General features: G+C 36.9%; 1 protein-coding gene across 1 annotated transcript in view; it reads right to left on the bottom strand.

Annotated features, from left to right (window-relative positions):
• LOC121443471 (dachshund homolog 2-like) overlaps nucleotides 1-24,374 on the bottom strand; it is a gene marked incomplete at its 3' end in the record, with an annotated part of 382,748 nt that overhangs the window by 216,209 nt on the left and 142,165 nt on the right. The window contains 1 exon segment of the mRNA XM_041645221.1: nucleotides 9,463-9,477. Coding sequence (XP_041501155.1) covers nucleotides 9,463-9,477 — 15 coding nt within the window.

The following is a 24,374-nucleotide window of genomic DNA, read 5'->3' as shown; positions in this document are numbered from 1 at the left end:
CTAGGTTGTTTCCAGGTTCTGGCTATTACAAATAGTGCTGCTATGAACATAGTTGAACAAATGCTTTTGTAGTATGATTTGGCATCTGTTGGGTATATTGGCTCTAGAGGGGTTCCCAGGTGTCCAAGGGGATTTCCTCTGCTATGTCCTTGGCCAGTAGAGGAGAGGGTGCCTGAACTGGCATTCTCCCATAGCCAATGATGAATATCTTGCATATCACCATAGAACCTTCATCTGGCGATGGATGGAGAAAGAGACAGAGACCCACATTGGAGCACTGGACTGAGCTCCCAAGGCCCAGATTAAAAGCAAAAGGAAGGAGAACATGAGCAAGGAAGTCAGGACCACAAGGAGACAGTCATACTGATCTAAAGGGAGCTCACCAAGGCCAACTGGACTGGGACTGAAAGATCATGTGATCAAACCAGTCTCTCTGAATGTGGCTGATAATGAGGGCAGGCTGAGAAAACAATGATAATGACACCGGATTTTGATTCTACTACATGTACTGGCTTTTTGGGAGTCTAGTCTGTTTGGATGCACACCTTCTTAGACCTGGATGGAGGGGGGGCTTGGACTTCCCAGAGGTAAAGGCACCTTGACTTCCCTTAGAACTGGAGAGCAAGGGGGATGAGGAGGGAGGGAGGGAGAAGGAAATGGGAGGATGGGAGGAGTTGGAAATTTTTAATAAATAATTAAAAAAATAAAATAAAGTGGAATGTGGAAATCTTCTATTAATTTATAAACTGCCAAGAGAAGTCCAGAAACATTTCCCCCGATGATCAAGAATTTGTAAAGTAGGCATTAAGGAGAAGTAAGATACAAGAGGATCTACTCACCAGACTAAACATCGAATATTAGCACACTTAGGCTAAATCCCTGGTGTAATTTACAGATAGTTTAATTAAAATGTATAACTAGTCAAACTGCTCATAAAGTATTATCATATTAATTGTGTTCTTACGCAAATAACTAAAATTAACAAATATTATTCATTTCAAACCAATGACCACTATGTCAGCCCATTGAAATTAATTATGTATTCACAGACAATTTCATATACCTATGCAATGTTTGTTTCAATATTTTTCTTGCAACTTTTATTCACATTTAAAAAATTATTCACTCATTTTTAAATTGTGATGTTATATACACAATAAAAAAGTAAGTCCTCAAAATGCAAAATTTATTTTGCCCAATTTAATAAAATGAAATAGGAATAGTTTTTTGATATATGACCTGTTTGATTATATTTCTTTCACAATTTACATTTTAGTCAGCTTTCATTCTTCATTCAAAATATGCAATATGGCCGGGCAGTGGTGGCACACGCCTTTAATCCCAGCACTTGGGAGGCAGAGGCAGGTGGATCTCTGTGAGTTCGAGACCAGTCTGGTCTACAAGAGCTAGTTCCAGGACAGGCTCCAAAACCACAGAGAAACCCTGTCTCAAAAACCAAAAAAAAAAAAAAATGCAATATGTACACTTCTTTTTAATACTAAATGTCTCATTTCTAACTTAAATTGTAAATAAGCAACTAAGAAAAATTATGGATAAGCTTGTTGAGAATAGATTGAGTGTGGAAAGAAAATTTATTTACAAAAAAAGACTCAAAATGACTTTAAAACACTTGAATTTAGTTACATTGTAATGATAAAATGATGATGACATTATACTCAAGATTATTGGTGTTATTGAGTGAAGGATGATTGAATTGCCAAGGTAAATCTAATCCTTTATTCATGTTTCATGGACATGCTATTCTTTCTTCTAACTTATGTGTGTGATGAAGAAGCAAATAAGCAAAAAAATAGACAAAGAGTAAGAGTAAAATGTATACATTGGTAAGAGTTTCCAACCTATCTAACTGGGTAGAAGCCAAAGTCTCTTCTAAGATTGGGGAAGTTTTTTTTTTTTTTTTAATTTGCATCTTCTGTAAAATCACAAAAGAAGTGGCACACTTCCAATATAGAATGGCAAATAATAAGTACTGTCACTTCAAAGGGGAGGGACGGGGACTTCAAAGAAGGAGTAGACCAAAGCAAAACCAAAAACAACAAATTCTAAATTTCCATATCTAGAAACATGCGGATAGGTCATGGTGGCATCACTTGGGTGTCAAAAATCTTGGGTAGCCCTGCCCTTTTTTCTGCTACCTGCAGCACTTATAATGTCTCTCTTTGGCTCACTCTTAGTGCCCATATTTTTCTTCAACGTATATCCATTATTTCTGGCATTTACCATCATGTGTTCTGCTTTGAAACTCCAGCTTCATCACCACAGTATCATGCAATGGCCTCTCTTGGCCTAGTTGCAAGGAATCTTATCACCCATGAATTGTTGACCTCACACAGCTTTCTGGAACCATGACTTTGTGAGCATGTAAAACTACACAGAGGATGCTGCCAAGTTCTGCTGCCAGCTTAATGTGGCAAAAGTGTTGATAACTTCAGTGTGCCATGGTATCTAAAAATGCATCCTTTTGCAGTTGTTATCCTACTGGGCACACTTTCAATGACATTCTCAATTCTGGCTCCTTCCTTTCAAATGAATTTGCATTTTAACAAGTTGAATCCCCTGGTGGGTGGAGTCTTATCATAAGGCAATTTTCCTTGTTCCAATAGGGTAAATGAGGGTTCTACTTAAACGTTTTAATCTTTATAAAATTTACTTCGAGGTTTCTTCATCTGTCTTCACTTTAAACTTAGTCATGTGCCTTTCCCCATTAAACTGCATATTTCACATATTTCTGCTTTCTTTTGCAGTAGATCTAACTACATGATAACAAGTAATGATCATGCCACCATCTGACTATGTGTTCTTTCTCTTTTGAGTCAAGATTCATGCAGCTTGGGGTGGCACTGAACTTATTATATGAGCAAGGGCACTAAGCAAACTCTGAAACCGAATTAGCCTATTACTTTTGAATCAGTCTCATTCAAAATTTAAGAACACAGAGTTCAGCCAGCTTCTTTCATAAAATGTAGCACAAATGGCCTCTAGCACAATTCTCAATACAATCATGAGCCTAACATACACAGCTTGCAATTTTCTTGTGGTTCTGGCCTTATGAGCTACAAAATTGGTCTGTGCCTATATGGCGTCTCCAGTCCATGTTATAAATTCCTCAATGATTCTTTTACAAAGAAATTTAGAAGGCCTAATCTATATGGTTAAGGTTATCCCAACAATGATCCCACTTCTTGGTATCAAGATTCTGTAACAGTTACTTTTCATGACAATGTGACAAAGTACTAGACAGAAACGACTTAAGGATGAATTTGCTTTCTTTGTTTTTATAAGTTTTAAACCCAGGACAAACAACTGAAGTGCCTATTTAACAGCTGTACCTGGATGTAAGATCTCCCAGAATCCCTCAGTTCCTGCCTGTTTCAGGATCTGGCTAGTATTTCCTGACCTCTACCCTAAACTCTCCAGCCTAGGAATTGGCCACCCCTTTCCCCAGAGGCTCTTCCCTATATAATCCAGACATTTAGGTTGCCTGTTCTCTTTGTACCTTTGGCCTCCTTGCTGTTCTTCCTCTCTTGCTTCTCACTTCCACTCCCCCTCTCCCCAAATGGCCCACCTCAGGTTGGTCATGTCTGCTCTGGACTCTCCCACATGGCCCTGCCTCTGACTATGCTCTCCCATATATCTACAATAAATTTTCTCCTCCAACATACCTAGTTCTTTTCTTCCCTTTGCATTTTTTTTCATTCAGTTTTAAAGTTTGAGGGTAGAATCCGTCTTGCCAGTAGGAACATAAGTCGGCTGGTTATATTGTTTATGCAGTCAGGTATATGAAAATGATGACTGCTAAGGCTTAGCAGTCTCCCTACGTTAATTCAGTCTAGAGTACTAGTTTAGGGGGTGATACTAACCACATTCAAGGTTTGTCTTTTCTCCTTACTTGCACCTTTCCAAAAACACTCTTACACACAATAAGACGTATGTCTCAAGAGTTTCTGGGTCCAGTTGAGCTGATCATGAAAATTAACTATCATGCTATTTTTTATTAAATAAACCTCAAATAATTTAATATTTCCTTTCACAATAACTTTTAAATTAAAATCTTCCATTTACCAAATTAGGTGTACAAATATTAGGCCCAGGAACCTTTTATATCTGTCTATTACAGAGAAAGCTCACAGTTAACTAAGTTCTATTTCCTTTTTATGCTACCTTAGTTGATTACATACTATTTTATGCACATTTCCATTTAATAATATGTTCAGTACTTTTAAAAAGGAATTATGATGTGTTATAAAATGGGACATAAACCTAGGAGGAGTTCAGGCTTGTACTACCATGAGCACATGTTAAAATAAAAACAACTCTCACTACAGTATAGTTGTAAAGAAACAGCATAGAGATCAAAACTTTGTGAGCAAACAGTCTAAAACTATCAAATAACATGCATTTTCCTCTAATTTCAAATTTCATCATAATAGAAAACCAAAACTTGTTAGGGCTTTAGTGAACACTAATTTGAAAGCAAGAGGAAATCTGCTTTGCACACCAATGTTCCTTATTTATAGGTTTAACCAAACACTGGAATCACTGCATTAGCACCCAGAGTTTTGCAACACACAGCTTTTTAACAGGTAAGCATTTGGTCATGAATATTTCAGTCCCTCAGCTCATAAGGACAAAAGTGAGAAATGATATTCATTATTAGATGGAAACTTTGTTTGGTCTTAACATTCCTGGATGCCAACAAGGCATCCCATCAGCGTTCATAAACATATGGACTATTATTTCTCTAGCACAGTAGTTTCTGCTAATTTATTGCATTTTTATGTAGTGAAGACCCACATCTTTTTAGAGCCTGTCAAAAAAAGCAACAAAATATAGTCATCATAACACTGAAAACTACAACATAAAGCAAATATTTATCAAATATGGAGCTTATAATTTTGAGACAAAGTGAAGCAGCTCTACACTAAAAAATAAATAACTCTTGCTGTGTTCCAACTGAAAAACAGTTATCAATATAGCAATTTACTTTTCAGATTAGCCACCACAATTTGGAATTTACGAGAAATTATGAGTTTCTAAATGTGATCATATAAGAAATGAAGATACATGTCATCATTCTCCATAATTGACAATTTGTCTACCTTCTTCTATGCATACAAAAGTTGATAAAAAATGGGTATGAATATGATAATGCCTCTCATATGGGTTAAATGAAAAATACTTTATTACCATCATCGTTGTATTCTCTGTCAACAGGTTCCGTAATATTTGATGTCTTCTTTAGGGATATTCCTGGAATTTTATTAGTGGTCATTTGCTGACTATAGACAGATAACTCTAAGTATTTGCAGGGCCCTCATGATTTCCTTCAATAATACAAAAGCCAATGAGGAAATATTTAAAAACTACTTTTTTAAAAATAAAGTGATAGATAACAACTAATCCATAGCAGAAAAAAAGGTGATTCAGATGAATTCTTAATAATTCTCAGGAAAATATATGTAATGATGGACCACTGAGATGGCTCAGCAGGGAAATGTTGAGGCCAAGCCTGGCTATTGACAATAATCCCAGGATAAGACAGGAGGGAAGGAGGGAGCTGATTCCCTTCAGCATATACACCTCGGCATGGGCAATACTTCCAGATGTAATGTTTAATGAAATAATACTGTGCTCAAGTACGATATTCAAAGATCTATTCTATTCAATTTATTTTACCTAACCATAAAATTCATTGAAAACATTTTCAAGTAGAGAAAACTAAACTGCCTTATAACTGTCATTTTATCAGTATTAACAATTTTAATAAATTATTCATACTTTTTAAAACTTCTGAAATCAAATAAAGACAGATTCATTATGAAATCAGTTAACTATCATAAAATATTTGTACCATGGATATATTACTTTAAGTCAAACTTCATAAGGTTGTAATAATAGCAATAATATTGGCTGTCTTTTTCTAAGTAATACAACATGATATTTATAGGCATAGTTTCATTTAGCACTTACAACAAATCTAGAAAACAAATTTTTGACATTGTTATTTCACATATGAGGAAAGTTATGAAGAAAAGGAAAAATCAATATGTTCAGTATCATGTACTGGGTTGTAAAACTGTATATCTGCCTCATATATAAAAGTACTCTCACTTGTTGATGTAAAGTCTTTCAACACGTTACAATTGAAAAAACATTTAACATGCAGTCAGAAAAGTCCCATGTCGATTTTAATTCCATTTCTTTTTTTTTAATTAATTAATTAATTTATTTATTAAAAATTTCCACCTCCTCCCATTTTCCTTTTACTCCCCCCACTCCCCCTCTCCCTCCTTCTCCAGTCCTAAAACCAGTCAGGGTTTCCTGCCCTGTGGGAAGTCCAAGGTCCTCCCCACTCCATCCAGGTCTAGGAAGGTGAGCATCCAAACAGACTAGGCTCCCACAAAGCAAGTCCATACAGTAGAATCAAAGCCCAGTGCCATTGTCTTTGGCTTCTCATTCAGCACTCATTGTCTGCCACATTCAGAGTCCAGTTTGATCACATGCTCCATCAGTCCCAGTCCAGCTGGCCTTGATGAGCTCCCATTAGATCAGTCCCACTGTCTCCATGGGTGGATGCACCTCTCAAGGTCCTGACTTCCTTGCTCATGTTCTCCCTCCTTATTTGGACCTTCCATTTCATCATGGATTCTTGATGAAACTTTTACATTTAACTTTTTTTTCTTGGTCTCTGGTATTTCTTCAGTCAAATGTCAAGCTAAATAATCTTTTATAATTATCTATAAAAATTTCAAGTGGTAATATTCATCAAAGTTTCTAAAGTCTTTAAAGTGATATGCACATTTAAAGGCATGAGTGTCACAACCAATAGAAAGACAAACAGTCTCAAGCTTTATAATGAAAATGAAATGTTGATTTCCTCAAAGTACAGTTGTAAAACCCATTGTCACACAGATTGCCCTGGCCAATCTTTTTTTTTTTTTTAGGGCTAATCTTATTCACAAAACAAAAACATAAAATGTTGGAAAGAAACTTGTAGTGAGCAGGGGGGACCAGTAGATTGTAGGGGAAAATTAGAGAGGCTGGGAAAGTGAAAGCAGAATAAGTTGTGTATATGTTTGAAACTGCCAAATAATAAATTTAATTATGGATGTTTTTAAAATTCAGATAAAGAAAAGATAACATCAAATGAAACATGATGAGTCAATTTTATCAACTTTCCTTACATTGAACACACTCTGATCTGCTAAGCTCTACAAAAGAAATAAAGAAAAACTATTTGAAAGTAAACATAAGATGACTTTTGTTATGAAATGGCAACCTGCTTTAATAAAATAATTGCATATTCAAGGCCTTATGGAAAGCAGAATTTGATAGTGAAGGTCTAAGATTACTGGCCAAAGAACTTTTAAGTGGCAAACCATTCAAGGTTCTGTAGAACGTGTTTTCATACATATGGTGAAATGTGAGGAGAAAAATTAATTTATATATAAAATTTTTAATTGAAAAGGAAAAAAATAAAGAGAGGCCATAAGGTATGTGTCTTTGAATATTGTTTCTTGCCCTGGGTCCCTTTCTGCATCTCTGTTCCATGTTGAACAAGAAACGTATCCATTGTATTTCTACAATCTTTCAACCATCCACCATGATATTTTTCCTCAGCATACAATGGCCCACAAACAATGAAGCAAAAAATTATGTACTAAAATCATAAGGCAAAATATACTCTTTTTTAATATTTTTTCCTCTCAGGTATTTTTGCCATAGCAACAAAAAAAATACACTCCGTCTTTCTCAAGCAATCATATATAGGCAATCATTCACAATTTCAAATTTCCACCTAATTCAAAATGTTATTATGAATCGCTTTTTCATATATTATTGAAAATCTATAAAAACCTTCTTCTCCTTTCTTACCTTGACTTAAATTTAATGCTCAGCACTATTCTATAAGTCCATTTCAATTGCATTTAATATACTTGTTTAAGAAACTATATGGAGCTGCACCTAAGGCACTGGGTTTTCTTTGATATAAACTCTTCTCTGTTAGTCCTTAAATTGCAGTGCAGGTAATGTTGTGCCCAGATTATGACCCACAGTGAGACCACCAGAGAGGCCCAGACTGTAATAAGCAAGATCTATTTAGCATAATGCAAACTAGTTCGGAACTCATCTCCAACTCCCATTACAGTGAGGTAGAGAGCAGTTGTAGCTCCTCTGTGGGGTAGGCTTTTAAAGGAGTAACTACAAAGAGGTCTTTTGAAGTTGCTTTGCCATGAGTCCAAGATCTTTTGCTCTTTCCCATCCTTCTAAGTCAGCTTTATCACCAGGTGGCTGGCTGGGCTGAGCTGAGTGTCCTTGTGCTTGGAATCTCCCAGGTCGGAGGGGGGTGGGGAAGGAAAATGCTGTCTTTCTGGGAATGTGAGGCTAGTCTGTGTTTCTAATTTTAAAACATTCTGCTAGGAAATTCCTTTTGGTCCCTTTGAGAATTAGGAGTGGGGGTCTCATAGTAACACTACTAAACATAACAACAAACCATCAATGATGGGATGACAATTGCTTTTCACATTATGCAAGGCTGTTTAGGTATCACATGGTTTACATTTCCCTGTCTTGTCTAGCAGATACTGTCTCACAGCATGTGTCCCATACATATGACTATTATACAGCTGGTGGATATCATACCTCTATATGAAGAACTATGAGTTTCTAGGGCTACAAAGAGAGACATTAGGCTTTCTCCAGCCATAAGTCCCCTGATAGATTATTCTATCCAAATTGATTGGTCCTTAACACACACAAGAAACACTAGATAGACTTAGTACATTGTATGTACAGATGTACATAACAATAAAAACTGAAGAGAAGGTCAAGAGATTGATAGGGAATAAGGGTGAGGACATGGGAGAAGTTGGAGTGGGAGAAATGGCTGGAAATAATAAATAAATAAATATAATCAATCACTGTTGAGGATCCATAATAAAGAGAAAGACATAAACCAGAGCTTAACTTCCATTTAAGTGTTTATACAAGCTATCCTGCACTGTCACCTATTACAATAATCATCAAAAATCAAATCAACCTTATTTGAGAATAAAGAACATGATCAGCAGTAATTAGCTGTATTGTTTCCAGGATTGCCTAGTCTGAAACAACAGATATTTGTTACTAATTGTAATCTGACTGTAATAAAAAAAAATTCCAGGGGTGAGTTTCTGGCCCACTGCGCCAGCCTGGGACGGGGAGCTCGGGGGTTTCTTGGCCCCCTGTCCTGCTTGGGCTCTCTGCAGGGCCTCTACTCCCCGGGTGCTGCCTCTTTCTTCCTGGCCCACCCAGCTTCCGTCCAGAGCCCTCCCCACTTCGCCCCCACTGCCCTCTTTTGGCGCGTGGCATCGCCCAGCCCAGCCTATCTGGGCGCTGGGTCCCAGTACCCGGGACTCCCGGGCGGGCAGCAGTTCCTTTGTTTCTGGGGCCTGCCTGCACCACGCGGGGTCAGCGCTTTGTTTGCCAGCTGCCCAACCAGCACGGAGGCCTGATCTTTCGGCGCCAGGAGACCCAGCATTGGGGAGAGACAGCATTTGGTAGGCAAGGAGACCTGATCCGGTAAAAGAAGATCCATAGGGAGCATTTGGAAGAAGAGATGGGCCAACGTCAAGGCAAGAATTCGCCCAACAAGCTGAAAAGCAACATGAAACTACCAGAAACAAGCAACCTCACAACAGGAGGACAAGAACCCCTTAATCAAGAGGAAGGAGAAAAGATTGACTTCATGAAAGTGATTGACACCCTTAAACAGCATGTAAAAAACGCCCTTATAGAAATGGATGAGAAATATAACAGAAAGTTTGAAGAATTGAATAAATCAGTGAATGATACCCTAGAAAACCAAGGAAAAACAATCAAACAGATAATGGAAACAGTTCAAGACCTGAAAACAGAAATGGAGGCAAAGAAGAAAACAAAAACAGAGGGCCGGCTGGACATGGAAAATCTAGGTAAACGAATAGAGACTACAGAAACGAGAATAACCAGCAGAATACAAGAGTTCTTAGAAGAAAGACTCTCGGATTCTGAAGTTACCATAGAGAAAATAAACACACTGATCAAAGAAAACAGCAAGTCCAACAAACTCTCATCACAAAACATTCAGGAAATATGGGACACAATAAAAAGACCAAACCTAAGAATAATAGGAGTAGAAGAAGGAGAAGAAGGGCAGCTCAATGGTCCAGAAAATATATTTAATAAAATTATAGAAGAAAACTTTCCCAACCTAAAGAAAGATTTTCCTATGAAGGTGCAAGAAGCATACAGAACACCAAATAGGCTGGATCAAAAAAAAAAAAATCCCCTCGCCATATAATTATCAAAACACAAAGCATACAGAATAAGGAAAGAATATTAAGAGCTGCAAAGGAAAAAGGCCAAATTACTTATAAAGGTAAACCTATCAGACTTACACCTGACTTCTCCATGGAAACCATGAAAGCCAGAAGGTCCTGGATAGATGTACTGCAGAAACTGAGAGACCATGGGTGCAAGCCCAGATTACTATACCCAGCCAACCTTTCATTCACTATAAATGGAGAAAATAAAATTTTCCAGGATAAAAACAAATTTAAACAATACGCAGCCATAAATCCAGCCTTACAGAAAGTAATAGAAGGAAAATCACTAACCAAGGAGTCCAACAATGACCACAATAACTCAGACATCTAGAGACCCTTCACCAACACAAAACAAAGAAGGGAAACACACAAACTCTACGACTAAAAAGTGACCGGAGTTAACAACCACTGGTCATTAATATCACTCAATGTCAATGGACTAAACTCACCTATAAAAAGGCACAGGCTAAGAGATTGGATAAGAAAACAGGATCCAACATTCTGCTGTTTACAAGAAACACACCTCAACCACAAAGACAGGCACCTACTCAGAGTAAAGGGCTGGGAAAAGGCTTATCAAGCAAATGGACCTAAGAAACAAGCAGGTGTGGCCATACTAATCTCTAACAAAGTTGACTTTAAACTTAAATCAATCAGAAGAGATGGAGAGGGGCATTTTATACTCATAACAGGAACAGTTCATCAGGATGAAGTCTCAATCCTGAACATCTATGCCCCTAATATAAAAGCACCCACGTACATAAAAGAAACATTGCTAAAATTCAAGGCAGCCATCAAACCGCACACACTAATAGTAGGAGACTTCAACACTCCTCTCTCACCAATGGACAGGTCAATCAGACAGAAACCTAACAGAGAAATAAGAGAATTAATGGAGGTAATGAATCAAATGGACTTAACAGACATCTATAGAACATTCCATCCAAATAGGAAAGAATATACCTTCTTCTCTGCAGCTCATGGAACCTTCTCGAAAATCGACCACATAGTCGGTAACAAAGCAAACATCCACAGTTGCAAAAAATATTAGTAACCACCTGTGTCTTATCATATCACCATGGATTAAAGTTAGAATTCAACAATAATGCTACTCCCAGAAACCATACAAAGTCATGGAAACTGAACAGTCAACTATTGAACCATACCTGGAATAAGGAAGAAATAAAGAAAGAAATTAAAGTCTTCCTGGAATTCAATGAAAATAAAGAAACAACATACTCAAACTTATGGGACACTATGAAAGCAGTCCTAAGAGGAAAGTTCATAGCACTAAGTGCCCACTTAAAGAAAACAGAAAAAGCTCACATTGGAGACTTAACAGCCCACCTGAAAGCTCTAGAAAAAAAAAGAAGCAGACTCACCTAGGAGGAGTAGAAGACTGGAAATAATCAAATTGAGGACTGAAATCAACAAAATAGAAACACAGAAAACAATACAAAAAATCAATGAAACAAAAAGCTGGTTCCTGGAGAAAATCAACAAGATTGATAAACCACTATCCAAGGTAATCAAAGGGCAGAGAGAGAATTTGCAAATTAATAAGATCAGAAATGAAAAGGGGGACATAACCACAGACACAGAGGAAATTCAGATAATCATTAGATCTTAGTACAAAAGCCTATATGCCACAAAATTGGAAAATGTAAAGGAAATGGATACTTTTTTAGATAAATATCATATACCAAAGTTAAATCAGGACCTGGTGAACAATCTAAATAGACCTCTTAGTCGCGAAGAATTAGAAGAGGTTATCAAAAACCTCCCTACCAAAAAAAAGCCCAGGACCAGATGGTTTCAATGCGGAATTCTACCAGAACTTCCAAGAAGATCTAATACCTATACTCCTTAATGTATTCCACAAGATAGAAAGAGAAGGGTCATTACCAAACTCCTTTTATGAAGCCTCAATTACTCTGATACCAAAACCACTCAAAGACTCAACCAGGAAAGAGAACTACAGGCCAATCTCACTCATGAATATCAACGCAAAAATCCTCAACAAAATACTGGCAAATCGAATCCAAGAACACATCCGAAAAATTATCCATTATGATCAAGTAGGCTTCATTCCTGAGATGCAGGGCTGGTTCAACATACGAAAATCTATCAATGTAATCCAGCATATAAATAAACTGAAAGAAAAAAACCATATGATCATTTCATTAGATGCTGAAAAAGCATTTGACAAAATTCAACATCCATTTATGTTAAAAGTCTTGGAGAGATTAGGGATACAAGGGTCCTACATAAATATAATAAAAGCTATATACAGCAAGCCGACAGCTAACATCAAATTAAACGGAGAGAAAATCAAAGCCATCCCACTTAACTCAGGAACACGACAAGGCTGTCCACTCTCGCCATACCTCTTCAATATAGTGCTTGAAGTTCTAGCAATAGCAATAAGACAACATAATGGAATCAAGGGGATTTGAATTGGAAAGGAAGAAGTTAAACTTTCGTTATTTGCAGATGATATGATAGTGTACATAAGCGACCCCAAAAACTCCACCAAAGAACTTTTACAGCTGATAAACAGCTTTAGTAATATGGCAGGATACAAGATCAACTCCAAAAAATCAGTTGCCCTCTTATACACAAAGGATATGGAAGCAGAGAGGGAAATCAGAGAAGCTTCACCATTCACAATAGCCAAAAACAGCATAAAATATCTTGGGGTACATCTAACCAAGGAAGTGAAAGATCTATTTGACAAGAACTTTAAGGCATTGAAGAAAGAAATTGAAGAGGATACCAAAAAATGGATGGACCTCCCTTGCACTTGGATTGGGAGGATCAACATAGTAAAAATGGCAATTCTACCAAAGGCAATTTATAGATTCAATGCAATCCCCATCAAGATCCCATCAAAATTCTTCACAGATCTGGAGAGGACAATAATCAACTTTATATGGTAAAACAAAAAACCCAGGATAGCCAAAACAATCCTATACAATAAAGGATCTTCTGGAGGCATTACCATCCCTGACTTCAAACTCTATTACAGAGCTACAGTAATGAAAACAGTGTGGTACTGGCATAAAAACAGAGAAGTCGACCAATGGAATCGTATAGAAGACCCGGATTTTATCCCACAAACCTATGAACACCTCATTTTTGATAAAGGAGCTAAAAGTATACAATGGAAGAACGAAAGCATCTTCAACAAATGGTGCTGGCACAACTGGATGTCATCCTGTAGAAGAATGAAAATAGACCCTTATCTATCACCGTGCACAAAACTCAAGTCCAAATGGATTAAAGACCTCAATATCAGCCCGAACACACTGAACCTGATAGAAGAGAAAGTGGGAAGTACCCTACAGGAGATGGGCACAGGAGATCGCTTCCTATGTATAACCCCAGCAGCACAGACAATAAGGGCAACATTGAATAAATGGGACCTACTAAAACTGAGAAGCTTCTGTAAAGCAAAGGACACTGTCACTAAGACACAAAGGCAACCTACTGACTGGGAGAAGAACTTCACCAACCCCACAACAGACAAAGGTCTGATCTCCAAAATATATAAAGAACTCAAGAAACTAGACTTTAAAATGCTAATTAACCCAATTAAAAAATGGGTCACTGAACTGAACAGAGAATTCTCAGCAGAGGAAGTTGAAATGTCCAAAAGACACTTAAAGTCGTGCTCAACTTCCTTAGCAATCAGGGAAATGCAAATCAAAACAACTTTGAGATATCATCTTACACCTGTCAGAATGGCTAAAGTCAAAAACACCAAGGATAACCTTTTCTGGAGAGGCTGTGGAGGAACGGGTACCCTCATCTATTGCTGGTGGGAATGCAATCTTGTGCAACCACTGTGGAAGTCAGTGTTTCGGTTTCTCAGGAAATTCGGGATCAACTTACCCCTGGACCCAGCAATACCACTCCTGGGAATATACCCAAGAGATGCTCTATCATATGACAAAAGCATTTGTTCAACTATGTTCATAGCAGTATTATTTGTAATAGCCAGAACCTGGAAACAACCTAGATGCCCTTCAATGGAAGAATGGATGAAGAAAGTATGGAATATATACACGCTAGAGTATTACGCTGCGGTAAAAAACAATGACTTCTCAAATTTTGCATGCAAATGGATGGAAATAGAAAACACTATCCTGAGTGAGGTGTCCCATACCCAAAAAATGAACATGGGATGTACTCGCTCATAATTGGTTTCTAGCCATAAATAAGGGCCACGGAGTCTACAATAGGTGATCCTAAAGAAGCTAAGTAAGAAGGTGAACCCAAGGAAAAACATATAGTTTTCCTCTTGGCTAAGGGAAGTAGACCAAATTGCCGGGGAGAAAATTAGGATCTTGGGAGTGGGGTGGGATGGGGGTAAGGGGAGATGGGGAGAGAAAAGGTAGAAGGGAAGGAGGGGGGGCTTGGGGAATCAGGAGAATTGGGATAAAGGAAAGGTCGATAGGGGAGCACGGAACCACAATTCTTAGTTAAGGGAACCACTTTAGGGTGAGCAAGAGATTTGACCCTAGAGGGGCTCCCAAGTGCCCAACATGAGGTTCCCAGTTAGTTCCTTGGGCAGCTGAGGATTGGGAACCTGAAATGACCCTATCCTAGAGCAATACTGACAAATATCTTGCATATCATCATAGAACCTTCATCTGGTGATGGATAGAGATAGAGACAGAGACCCACACAGGAGCACTGGACTGAACTCCCAAGGTCCCAATGAGGAGCAGAAGGAGGGAGAACATGAGCAAAGAAGTCGGGACCACGAGGCGTGCACCCACCCACTGAGACAGTGGAGCTGATCTACTGGGAGCTCACCAAGGCCAGCTGGACTGTGACCGAAAAAGCATGGGATAAAACCAGACTCTCTGAACATGGCGAACAATGAGGGCTGATGAGACGCAAAGGACAATGGCACGGGGTTTTGATCCTACTTAATGTGCTGGCTTTGTGGAAGCCTAGCCAGTTTGGATGTTCACCTTCCTAGATATGGACGGAGGGGGGAGGACCTAGGACTTACCACAGGGCAGGGAACCCGGACTGCTCTGTGGACTGGAGAGGGAGGGGGAGAGGAGTGGGGGGAGGGAGAGAAGGGTGGGAGGAGGGGGAGAAGGGTGGGAGGAGGGGGAGAAGGGTGGGAGGAGGGGGAGAAGGGTGGGAGGAGGGGGAGGGAAATGGGAGGCTGGGAGGAGGTGGAAACTTGTTTTTGTTTATGTTTTTTTTCTTCTTTTCTTAATAAAAAAAAATTATAAAAAAAAATTCCAGTATGACCCTGAGGATTCATAATTGAAATTTTCAAAGTCCATTTTTTTTCAAGAGATCCTTCAAGGTATTTGAGCTTTGTAATCTAAATCTATCTGGGCTTTGAAACTGCTACCTCATGTCTTAGGATTTCAGTTATTTAGGGAATGTTACTGAACTTCTTGAAAGGTCATATTTTTTCACTCATTGCTTGCAAATACTAACAGTGTTCATCCTGGAAAGAGGTTACACTTCAGTGGTAGAATCTGTTTGAATCATCTGCAATGACCTGGGTTAGATCTTCAAAAACAGTAATAATAATTTATAATGCAAATCTCCTAATATGATTAAGAGTATTAAATAAGAATTTGAAACACTTCTTTTTAAATGTAAACCTAAGGGAAGAAACATGTGTGTGTCTATCAATTTTGCGGTAGTAAAGTGCTCCATCAATATAATACAACCTCTGCTTTTCAATAAGGAAAACCACTAGCAACTTTACTCAGAGGTACTATTACCAAGCTCATTTTTTTATAAATTGTGCTAGCATTATTTTCTGCTATTACACATCAATATTTTATATCATTCTAGCAAGAAAAATTATTTTTCTCATTTAATGTTTCAATTTTATAAAAATTGTTTTTCTCATTTAATGTTTCAATTTTATAAACTTTCTCTTCTTTACTTTCTCTTCATTTCTGGGTCACAATTTATTTTATTTAACTCAGTGTTGATGCCCTCTTCGCCCTTCCCTCTTTTATGCCTCCAAAAGGTGCTAAAAGGGAAACATAAATTTTACTTCAAATTTCCTTTAGGGGACCAGGATCAGAGAAAACATTTATCAAGATATATATAATATAATGAAGATACATTACTTTTAAATAATAGTCACCAAATCTAAAATTTCTAAATGCTTTGTCTTGTACTAGGCAGAGCTCAAGTCTCCTATTTAAATCCAGCAGCTCACTCTGCACTTCCTCCATGTGTTTCAGCGCTTCTCCAGCCTCATAATCTCTCCTCACACTGTCAGCTGCAGAAGGATGAAGCCTGATACCCCATCAAATTCCATATGAGGAACCATATAACACCCAACCATTAACAAACCTCATAATCTCTCCTCACACTGTCAGCTGCAGAAGGATGAAGCCTGATACCCCATCAAATTCCATATGAGGAACCATATAAAACCCAACCATTAACAAAAGACTTTGAAAGCCATCTAGTTTAACTAGTTTTGTGTGAGTGAGTGTGTGTGTGAATCCTCCTTATTAAAAATAATTCCTTTCAAATAAATAGATACTAGAAGTCTCTTGTTTAATGGTTCCACTTTAATATCTAAAATTTGGATTGGTACTGGAGAATCCATAATTTATGTCACATCTAAAACACATGGATATAAATTCCATGGGACTATATTCTCCATCTTTGTATACTTCGAATATCTAATTTATAGTAGTATAATTAATTGTGAGTCTTCCAAACAGGAGCCTGAGCTCCATGAAGGCATATGAATGTCTAGTAGGATGTATCAGTGAATCTTAAGCAATTCTCATGGTTTGTAGCATACAGGATGCCCAGTAAATAGTTAATTAGACCCATTAGTAGACAGGTGGTAAAAATCTATTTCATGGTTTCTATGGTTTCCAAATATTCATTAGATTGTTCTACTTAATAACATGAGCAGAGAACTATTTCCATCATTTATTCATCAGATCATTATTTTGTTTTAGACCCTGTACTCTAATGCAATTATCTAAGCTTCAGAACATGACCTACACAAATATGACTATAACGTTAAAGAAGAATATGTTAGCTGTCACTTTATTATGCTCCCAGTGATGTGAGACACTTAAAGAACTGATTAATGGCTACATTTTTCTGCAGTCACACACACACACACACACACACACACACACACACACACACACACATTTGTTCAGTAAACCAGTAAACAAATATGTACTAGGTATCTACTATCTAGCTATCAGTGACACTGGGGTTAAAATATAAGCTTGAAAGGAAAGATAACTCATTATGATTTTTCTATTGATATATTGTGAGAACAGGGAACAGACTCTGTCTTTCAAAAAATGTGAATTCTAGTGACATGAATATATGTTTCCACTATTATTCAAAATTTTATTGACTCTTAAATGAGGATGGTGATATGATATTTCTTTGTAAATATGTTCAAATGTGTCTGAACAAAAATCCCTCACAGATATCACCGGTTTTAATTTTTTTGAAAGAGTTAAGTACCTGGAATAAATTAATTGGAATTAAGTTAGTGAAAATAATTTATAATTAGTAAATTTCTAAAAAAATATAAAATAGAATTAATATTATTGCTAGTTTCAGACTAAAAATTCATATATAAAAAGACACTAATGGTTCTAAAATCCTAAATTTCCTTTCCAAGATAATTCGGAGAAAGTGATGAAAGGCTATGTAGAAATCTGTAAAAACTGGAAAAGATCACACATTTTGATAGACGATTCTGTGAAGCTACTTATCTTTAAGAACTTTCTTATCATCAGGCAGATATTTACATATTGATCAAGACAAATAAACACGTGGTGGTTTAGCTAGTAAACTGTTATTTAGATGACAATTTAATCAGTATAGGTTGAAAGGTCCATCACTGAAGCATCCGGTTTCCACTAAAATATTGATTGCATTACTGATAACCATGTAATTACTCTTTAATTGAATGATAATTGCTTCTTGGCAATTATTTGTTTCAGTTTAATTACAAGGTTATTTGTACTCTGTAAAATGAAACACCCCCTTTTAAAGTTCCTACACAAATAGCTTGGTTGGTATGTTACCCGCATGCACTATAAACAGAAGCTGCTAGGAAACATGTAAAATAACCACAGAAAATAGCCATATTTTTATAAATTATTTAACTAAACTATTAAGAGATTATGTTCAAGGGGATTAATGCTATACATAACAGTTAAAGATTACATAGATTTAAATTACTGCAGTCTCCTAATTTTATCAGAGTCCATTTTTTTATGAAATTTAACCAAATGGTTTTCCTCTTCCTTTGATGAAATTGTTTAGCAGAAATGAACTGGCAACCCAATAACCTGAGATTAAAGGGGGGAAATCACAGAAATAGTAATCACATTTCATATTTCTTTAATTGAACAAAATTTACATTCAACTTATAAACTTTGTAAAATTGACAGCTCTTGAAGAAAGTTCAATAAGTCTTCTAGTAACAATATGCCTTTCTGTGTTATATCTGTTTCCAGTTGCAATGTACATTGTAGCAAATACTTTCCCCCATTAAGATCATGAAACTTCCTTGTCACATTTTTTTATTTCATTCATCGATCCATTTATAAGTCAATGAGTAAGCAACTGGGGAAAGTAAATTCTTTGTCCTAAATTTTAAAAACTATTTAATAAATTAATGATGCCATAAGCCTTTAAAATAAATTGTATAAGCAATAGTTATTTTCATAAAGAATCATGTTATATCATCTTTATCAGTAAAAAATTTTGTACTATTCCTTAAAAAGACAGACAGAATTCTGAGACCGACTAAGAAAGCAGTCAATGATAAACTTACTAATAATTAAGGGGGTTTTTACTAGCAGCATGCAAGCCCACTGCAACTGAATTTCTTAAAGGGGAAGTATCAACAGTGGTGCAAGACTCACATCACTTTTTAGAATCATTGATATCTAAAATCCTTTCAGACAGCACAATTGATGTCTAATATTTTGTCTTATACTAAATGTTTCGAAGCAGAAACTCACAATAACCTCAAAGGTGTTGTCCACCTTTTTATTAAATGATTTCCTATGTGTTTATTAAGCTAAACCAGGATCTTTTTACTGGATCACAACACAAAAATTTTTAATCGAATACTGGATTAATAATAATAATTTGGGTTTGACATTTATTACAATGCTTCAAAGATGCCAATGGTTATTAAATTCTACATGATGTTTTGTGTTCATAAAGAAAAACAAACTGACTGCTCAGCAACCCGAATGGATCTTTCCTGAGTGATGACAAACGGATCAGTTCTCTTACTATTGTACTGGATTGTATTCCAGTCTATATCAAAGGCAGCACCAAACAATTCAGCAACTGAAAAAGTCATACATGCAAAAGGAGCATTTACTATTTATCATGAATGAAATGGTTCATGTTCTGAACCAGAAAGATGTCACTATGGTAACTCTAATAAAATAGTGCTTATGCTAAACTAGGCATCAAGCGGTTCTTGGTTCATGGTAACTTAACAATATGGGTCACTGTATCTCTGGGAGTTATTAATACAAGGGGGAAAAACAGCACTAGAGGAAGGACATTTCAGATTCTATTACTATTAGAATTTACTATTATACCCTAAAGTTAAATGTGGATTTTTTTAATGGCTGGATATTCTTTAGTACTGGGAAAATTCTGAAAATTATCTTTATCATAAAGATACTGATAAAAATCAAGGGATATATCCAGTTTTAATGACTAATGTATCAAGGTTCAGGAAGAAAAATCCACGTTTATGCCTTTATCTTATAAGTGTAATGAAGTGACCTGTTTACAGTCACTATTTAATATAGGGAGGTTTCATCCGCTTGCTAATGTTAAATATTTATTTTTAGCCTAGCTGATGTCACTGATAACTCAAAAATTGGCTAAGTACTTCATATAATGTATAACTGTGGAGTTATTTTATACTCCATTTACCAGACTGCTCTCTATGTAAATGAAATATATTCTAGGCATGGTGTTAAAACCTTTCAAGGACATCACTGTCTGACATACATTTACTCAATTTTAATAAAAGTTTTAATATAATTAACAAAGGTTATATAGCATAAAAATGCTGTTCTCTGGTGTGAATTATTTGTCGATAATTCTGATTCTGCTTAAGCAACTCCTAATAACATAAGTAGAATCAGTGCAAACTATAGAATGTTTCAAAAATATAGAAACAATTACCCTAATGTATATAAGTTTCAAAAAACCTAAAGGCATAAAGGCATCATTGAGTATATCACTGTGAAAAAATATATAGCAAGAGTTTGAACATTCACACCATTCTCTACTCTTCTGTTGTGATGTATGCAAAATAAAAATGCTCTCAGTTACCAATACTGTAAACTTTTCCTTTAACTGTGAATCTCCTGTTGTATGCATTTTCAGCATTCTAACTCATCTTCATTGTTACATCTGACACTCCAGGTCAAGTCTGCCCCTCTTCATGCTCTAGTTACTTGTACCAAGTTGCTTCATTGTTTTTGAATACAGTCTCAAACTGTTTCATGAACTGTCATAAAATATTTCTATCACCTTGTTCTCTTCTGCTCTACAACATCTAAAAAAAATGTTTTTATTTTACTTCATATACAATATAAATATCACCTCTGGCATTACAAATATGTGTTGGTATGTCAGCTGGTGTACTGGATTCACTCAATGTTAAGTCTAGTACTTGATAAGAACTATTCTACTATGAAAATGCCATAGTATTTTGACAGTTGAGGCCATGGTCTATAAACGTCTTTGCCTTGGGAAGGGCTCACTATAATCTGCTGTTCTGATTGCTATTTTAAGTTTTGTTTATTTTCATTTTATCTCTGTCTGTTAGCCTATATCAACATAGAGACCATATTTAATGGATATTAAAAAGAATGCTTTTAAAATGAGCAATAAGTCTCTGCCACATCTGCGCACTGGTCTCCTCAGCAGTAAGAAAAAATGACTTCTTGAATTTTGCATACAAATGGACGGAAATAGAAAACACTATCCTGAGTGAGCTAAGCCAGACCCAAAAAGAGGAACATGGGATGTACTCACTCATATTTGGTTTCTAGACATAAATAAAGGACATTGAGCCTATAACTCGTGATCCTAGAGAAGCTAAGTAAGAAGGTGAACCCAAAGAAAAACATATAGGCATCCTCCTGAATATTAACCTTCATCAGGCGATGAAAGGTGACAGAGACAGAGACCCACATTGGAGCACCGGACTGAAATCTCAAGGTCCAAATCAGGAGCAGAAGGAGAGAGAGCACTAGCAAGGAACTCAGGACCGCGAGGGGTGCACCCACACACTGAGACAATGGGGATGTTCTATCAGGAACTCACCAAGGCCAGCTGGCCCGAGTCTGAAAAAGCATGAGATTGTTGTAATATGAGCGGGGCTGCGTCTCCAGCACCCTGGCCGCCTGCTAGCTTATGCCCCGAAATAACAACACACAAATTGTATTCATTTAAACACTGCTTGGCCCTTTAGCTCTAGGCCTTACTGGCTAATTCTGATATCCCGATCAACCTATCTCTAATAATCTGTGAGCACTGGTCTTAGTGAGCACCGGTCTTACCGGGAAGATTCTAGCCTATTACCATCCTGGGTCGGAGCTTCATCGCGTGTGTCTGCCCAGGAGCGGGGCATGGTGTCTCTGCTCCAGAGAGCAGAGCTGTCTAGTCTGAGCTCACTTCCTCTTCCTCCCAGCATTCTGTACTGTTTACTCCTCCCACCTATGTTTTAACCTATGAGGCCAAGCAGTTTCTTTATTACTTAACCAATGACCTTCCTCCATCATGAGATAAAACCGGACTTGCTGAACATAGCGGACAATGAGGACTACTGAGAACTTAAGAACAATGGCATAGGGTTTTTGATCATACTAACTTTGTGGGAGCCTAGGCAGTTTGGATGCTCACCATACTAGACCTGGATGGAGGTGGGTGGTCCTTGGACTTCCCACAGGGCAGGGAACCCTGATTGCTCTTTGGGTTGACTTGGGAGGGGGACTTGGCTGGGGAAGGGGGACTTGGCTGGGGAAGGGGGAGGGAAATGGGAGGCGGTGGCGGGGAGGAGGCATAAATCTTTAATAAATAAATTAAATTAAAAAATAAAAAAAATAAAATGAGCAATAAGGAGTCTATTAAAAATAATTGCATCATAGTTTTTCATATTGATCAAATAAAGTTTCCAGTAATTGTCAATCTCTGTAAAATCCCCTGATGATCTAGATATTTAACACTTCAAATCTGAAATTTAATCAAAGAAAGCAGGCAGCATAGTGTTAATGTCCAAACTAAGATGATCTTAGGAAGGTAGATTAGATGATTAGGAAGGTGATCACAATTAACTTCCTTCTATTAATGTTATGACATATTGCTATGCTCTTATATCAGTGCATCACTCAGCATTCATCAGAGAAACTTCTTGCAGTAGATAGTAATTGACACAGATATTCACAACTGAACAATGTCACAGACATTGGAGCACTCTGTCCTAAATGGAATGTCTTCATACATCTTCTCACTGAAGGGCTCAGGGATCTATGCAGAAGAATAGACAGAAAGATTTTAAGAGCCAGAGAGAATGGATGAGTCAAAAAACCCAAAGTCTTTCAGAAACAAAAGGGTCACACACAAATGAATCCACACAGACTGTGGCAGCATGCACTGTGCTTGCAAAGTTTCAAGTCAGATAAAGTCCCAGCCCTGAGTTGGGGAAGTCAGCCAGGTCCCTTCCCATAACCATGAAGATATTTAAAATTGCTATCTTGAAAAACAGAAAATAACTTTTCTTCAAGAGAGAAGAGATACTAGGCACATCAACCATACACCAAAGCAGACCCCATGATCAGAAGTAGTCAGTTAACAAAAAATAGACTCCAATTTTGCATGCTTTGTTTTGTTTTATTTTTGCTTATTATTGATACCTTTTATCTTTTTACATTGTTGTCATCACTGTTTATTTTGATTTGTTTTTCTTTTAGAGAAAGAACATAAAATTAGGTGAGTAAGGATGAGAGGAGAACCAAGGAGGAGTTTTGAGAGAGTAAAGATTATTGTCAAAATATATTATGTATAAAAGTTAAATATTAGCCATTGTCTTTAGTAGCTACCAAATAGGACCAATGAAATTCATACAAAGAAACAAATTAACATGTTCAATATAGATTGATAGATCATATAGTTCATAGAAACAGATACAAGATGACACAGATCTGTGCCCCCATACTATGAGATTTCTAAGTATTTGAAGCAAGTTTGTTTCTGAGTTTTGTGTATATGTATAAATATCTTTGAAGGCTAATTAACAAAGCCTAATTTGAATTGTGAAAACAATTATGTAGTATAGTTCAATGAGGAATGTATTGTTTCTTAAAGTTATGTGTTGAAATAGAAGTGAAATGCCATGAGGTTACCTGAATCCATTGTTCATCACTGTGATTTAACCAACTAAAACAAGTTATTTCTATTTTATTATTTCAGTGAATATGTTCAATACATAGAAATAAAAGTAACTCCCGCGGGCCATCACACAGAACAGCAATTCTACCAGCATCCACAAAGTATCCTCAGAACAATAAAGATCATGTAGGAGGTTTTAATATCCAAGTGTAACATATGACGTAGGCAGGTCATTTAAAAAGTACTAAGTTGTTAGACCCACAATTTATGCCCCAGTCTTCCAAACCATAAATAGCCCCTTTCCCCAGAAAAAGCTTAACAACAGTCTTATTTAACCTTGACCTCATGAAACATCAAGAAATTATACTGTACACTTAGATCTTAGTAGGTACCATGTCTATTTGCTGACACAGGTTTAAAAATGTACCAACAAGTCACCCAGAAACTCAGCTACAGCATCCCTCAGCTGTGGTCTAAGCATAGTGCATCTCATAAAAATCCATAGGTATAGATCCATTCTGAACAAATGGGAAAGGACTGCTTGCCTCTATCCTACAACACAACACCAAGTGAACTTGTCTC

The sequence above is a fragment of the Microtus oregoni genome, unplaced genomic scaffold (assembly GCF_018167655.1).
Source record: "Microtus oregoni isolate MIOR12 unplaced genomic scaffold, Mior012 000107F_ref0000227, whole genome shotgun sequence".
Taxonomy (NCBI): domain Eukaryota; kingdom Metazoa; phylum Chordata; class Mammalia; order Rodentia; family Cricetidae; genus Microtus; species Microtus oregoni.
Note: the sequence above shows the minus strand (reverse complement) of the source record. Positions and strands in the feature narration are given on the sequence as shown.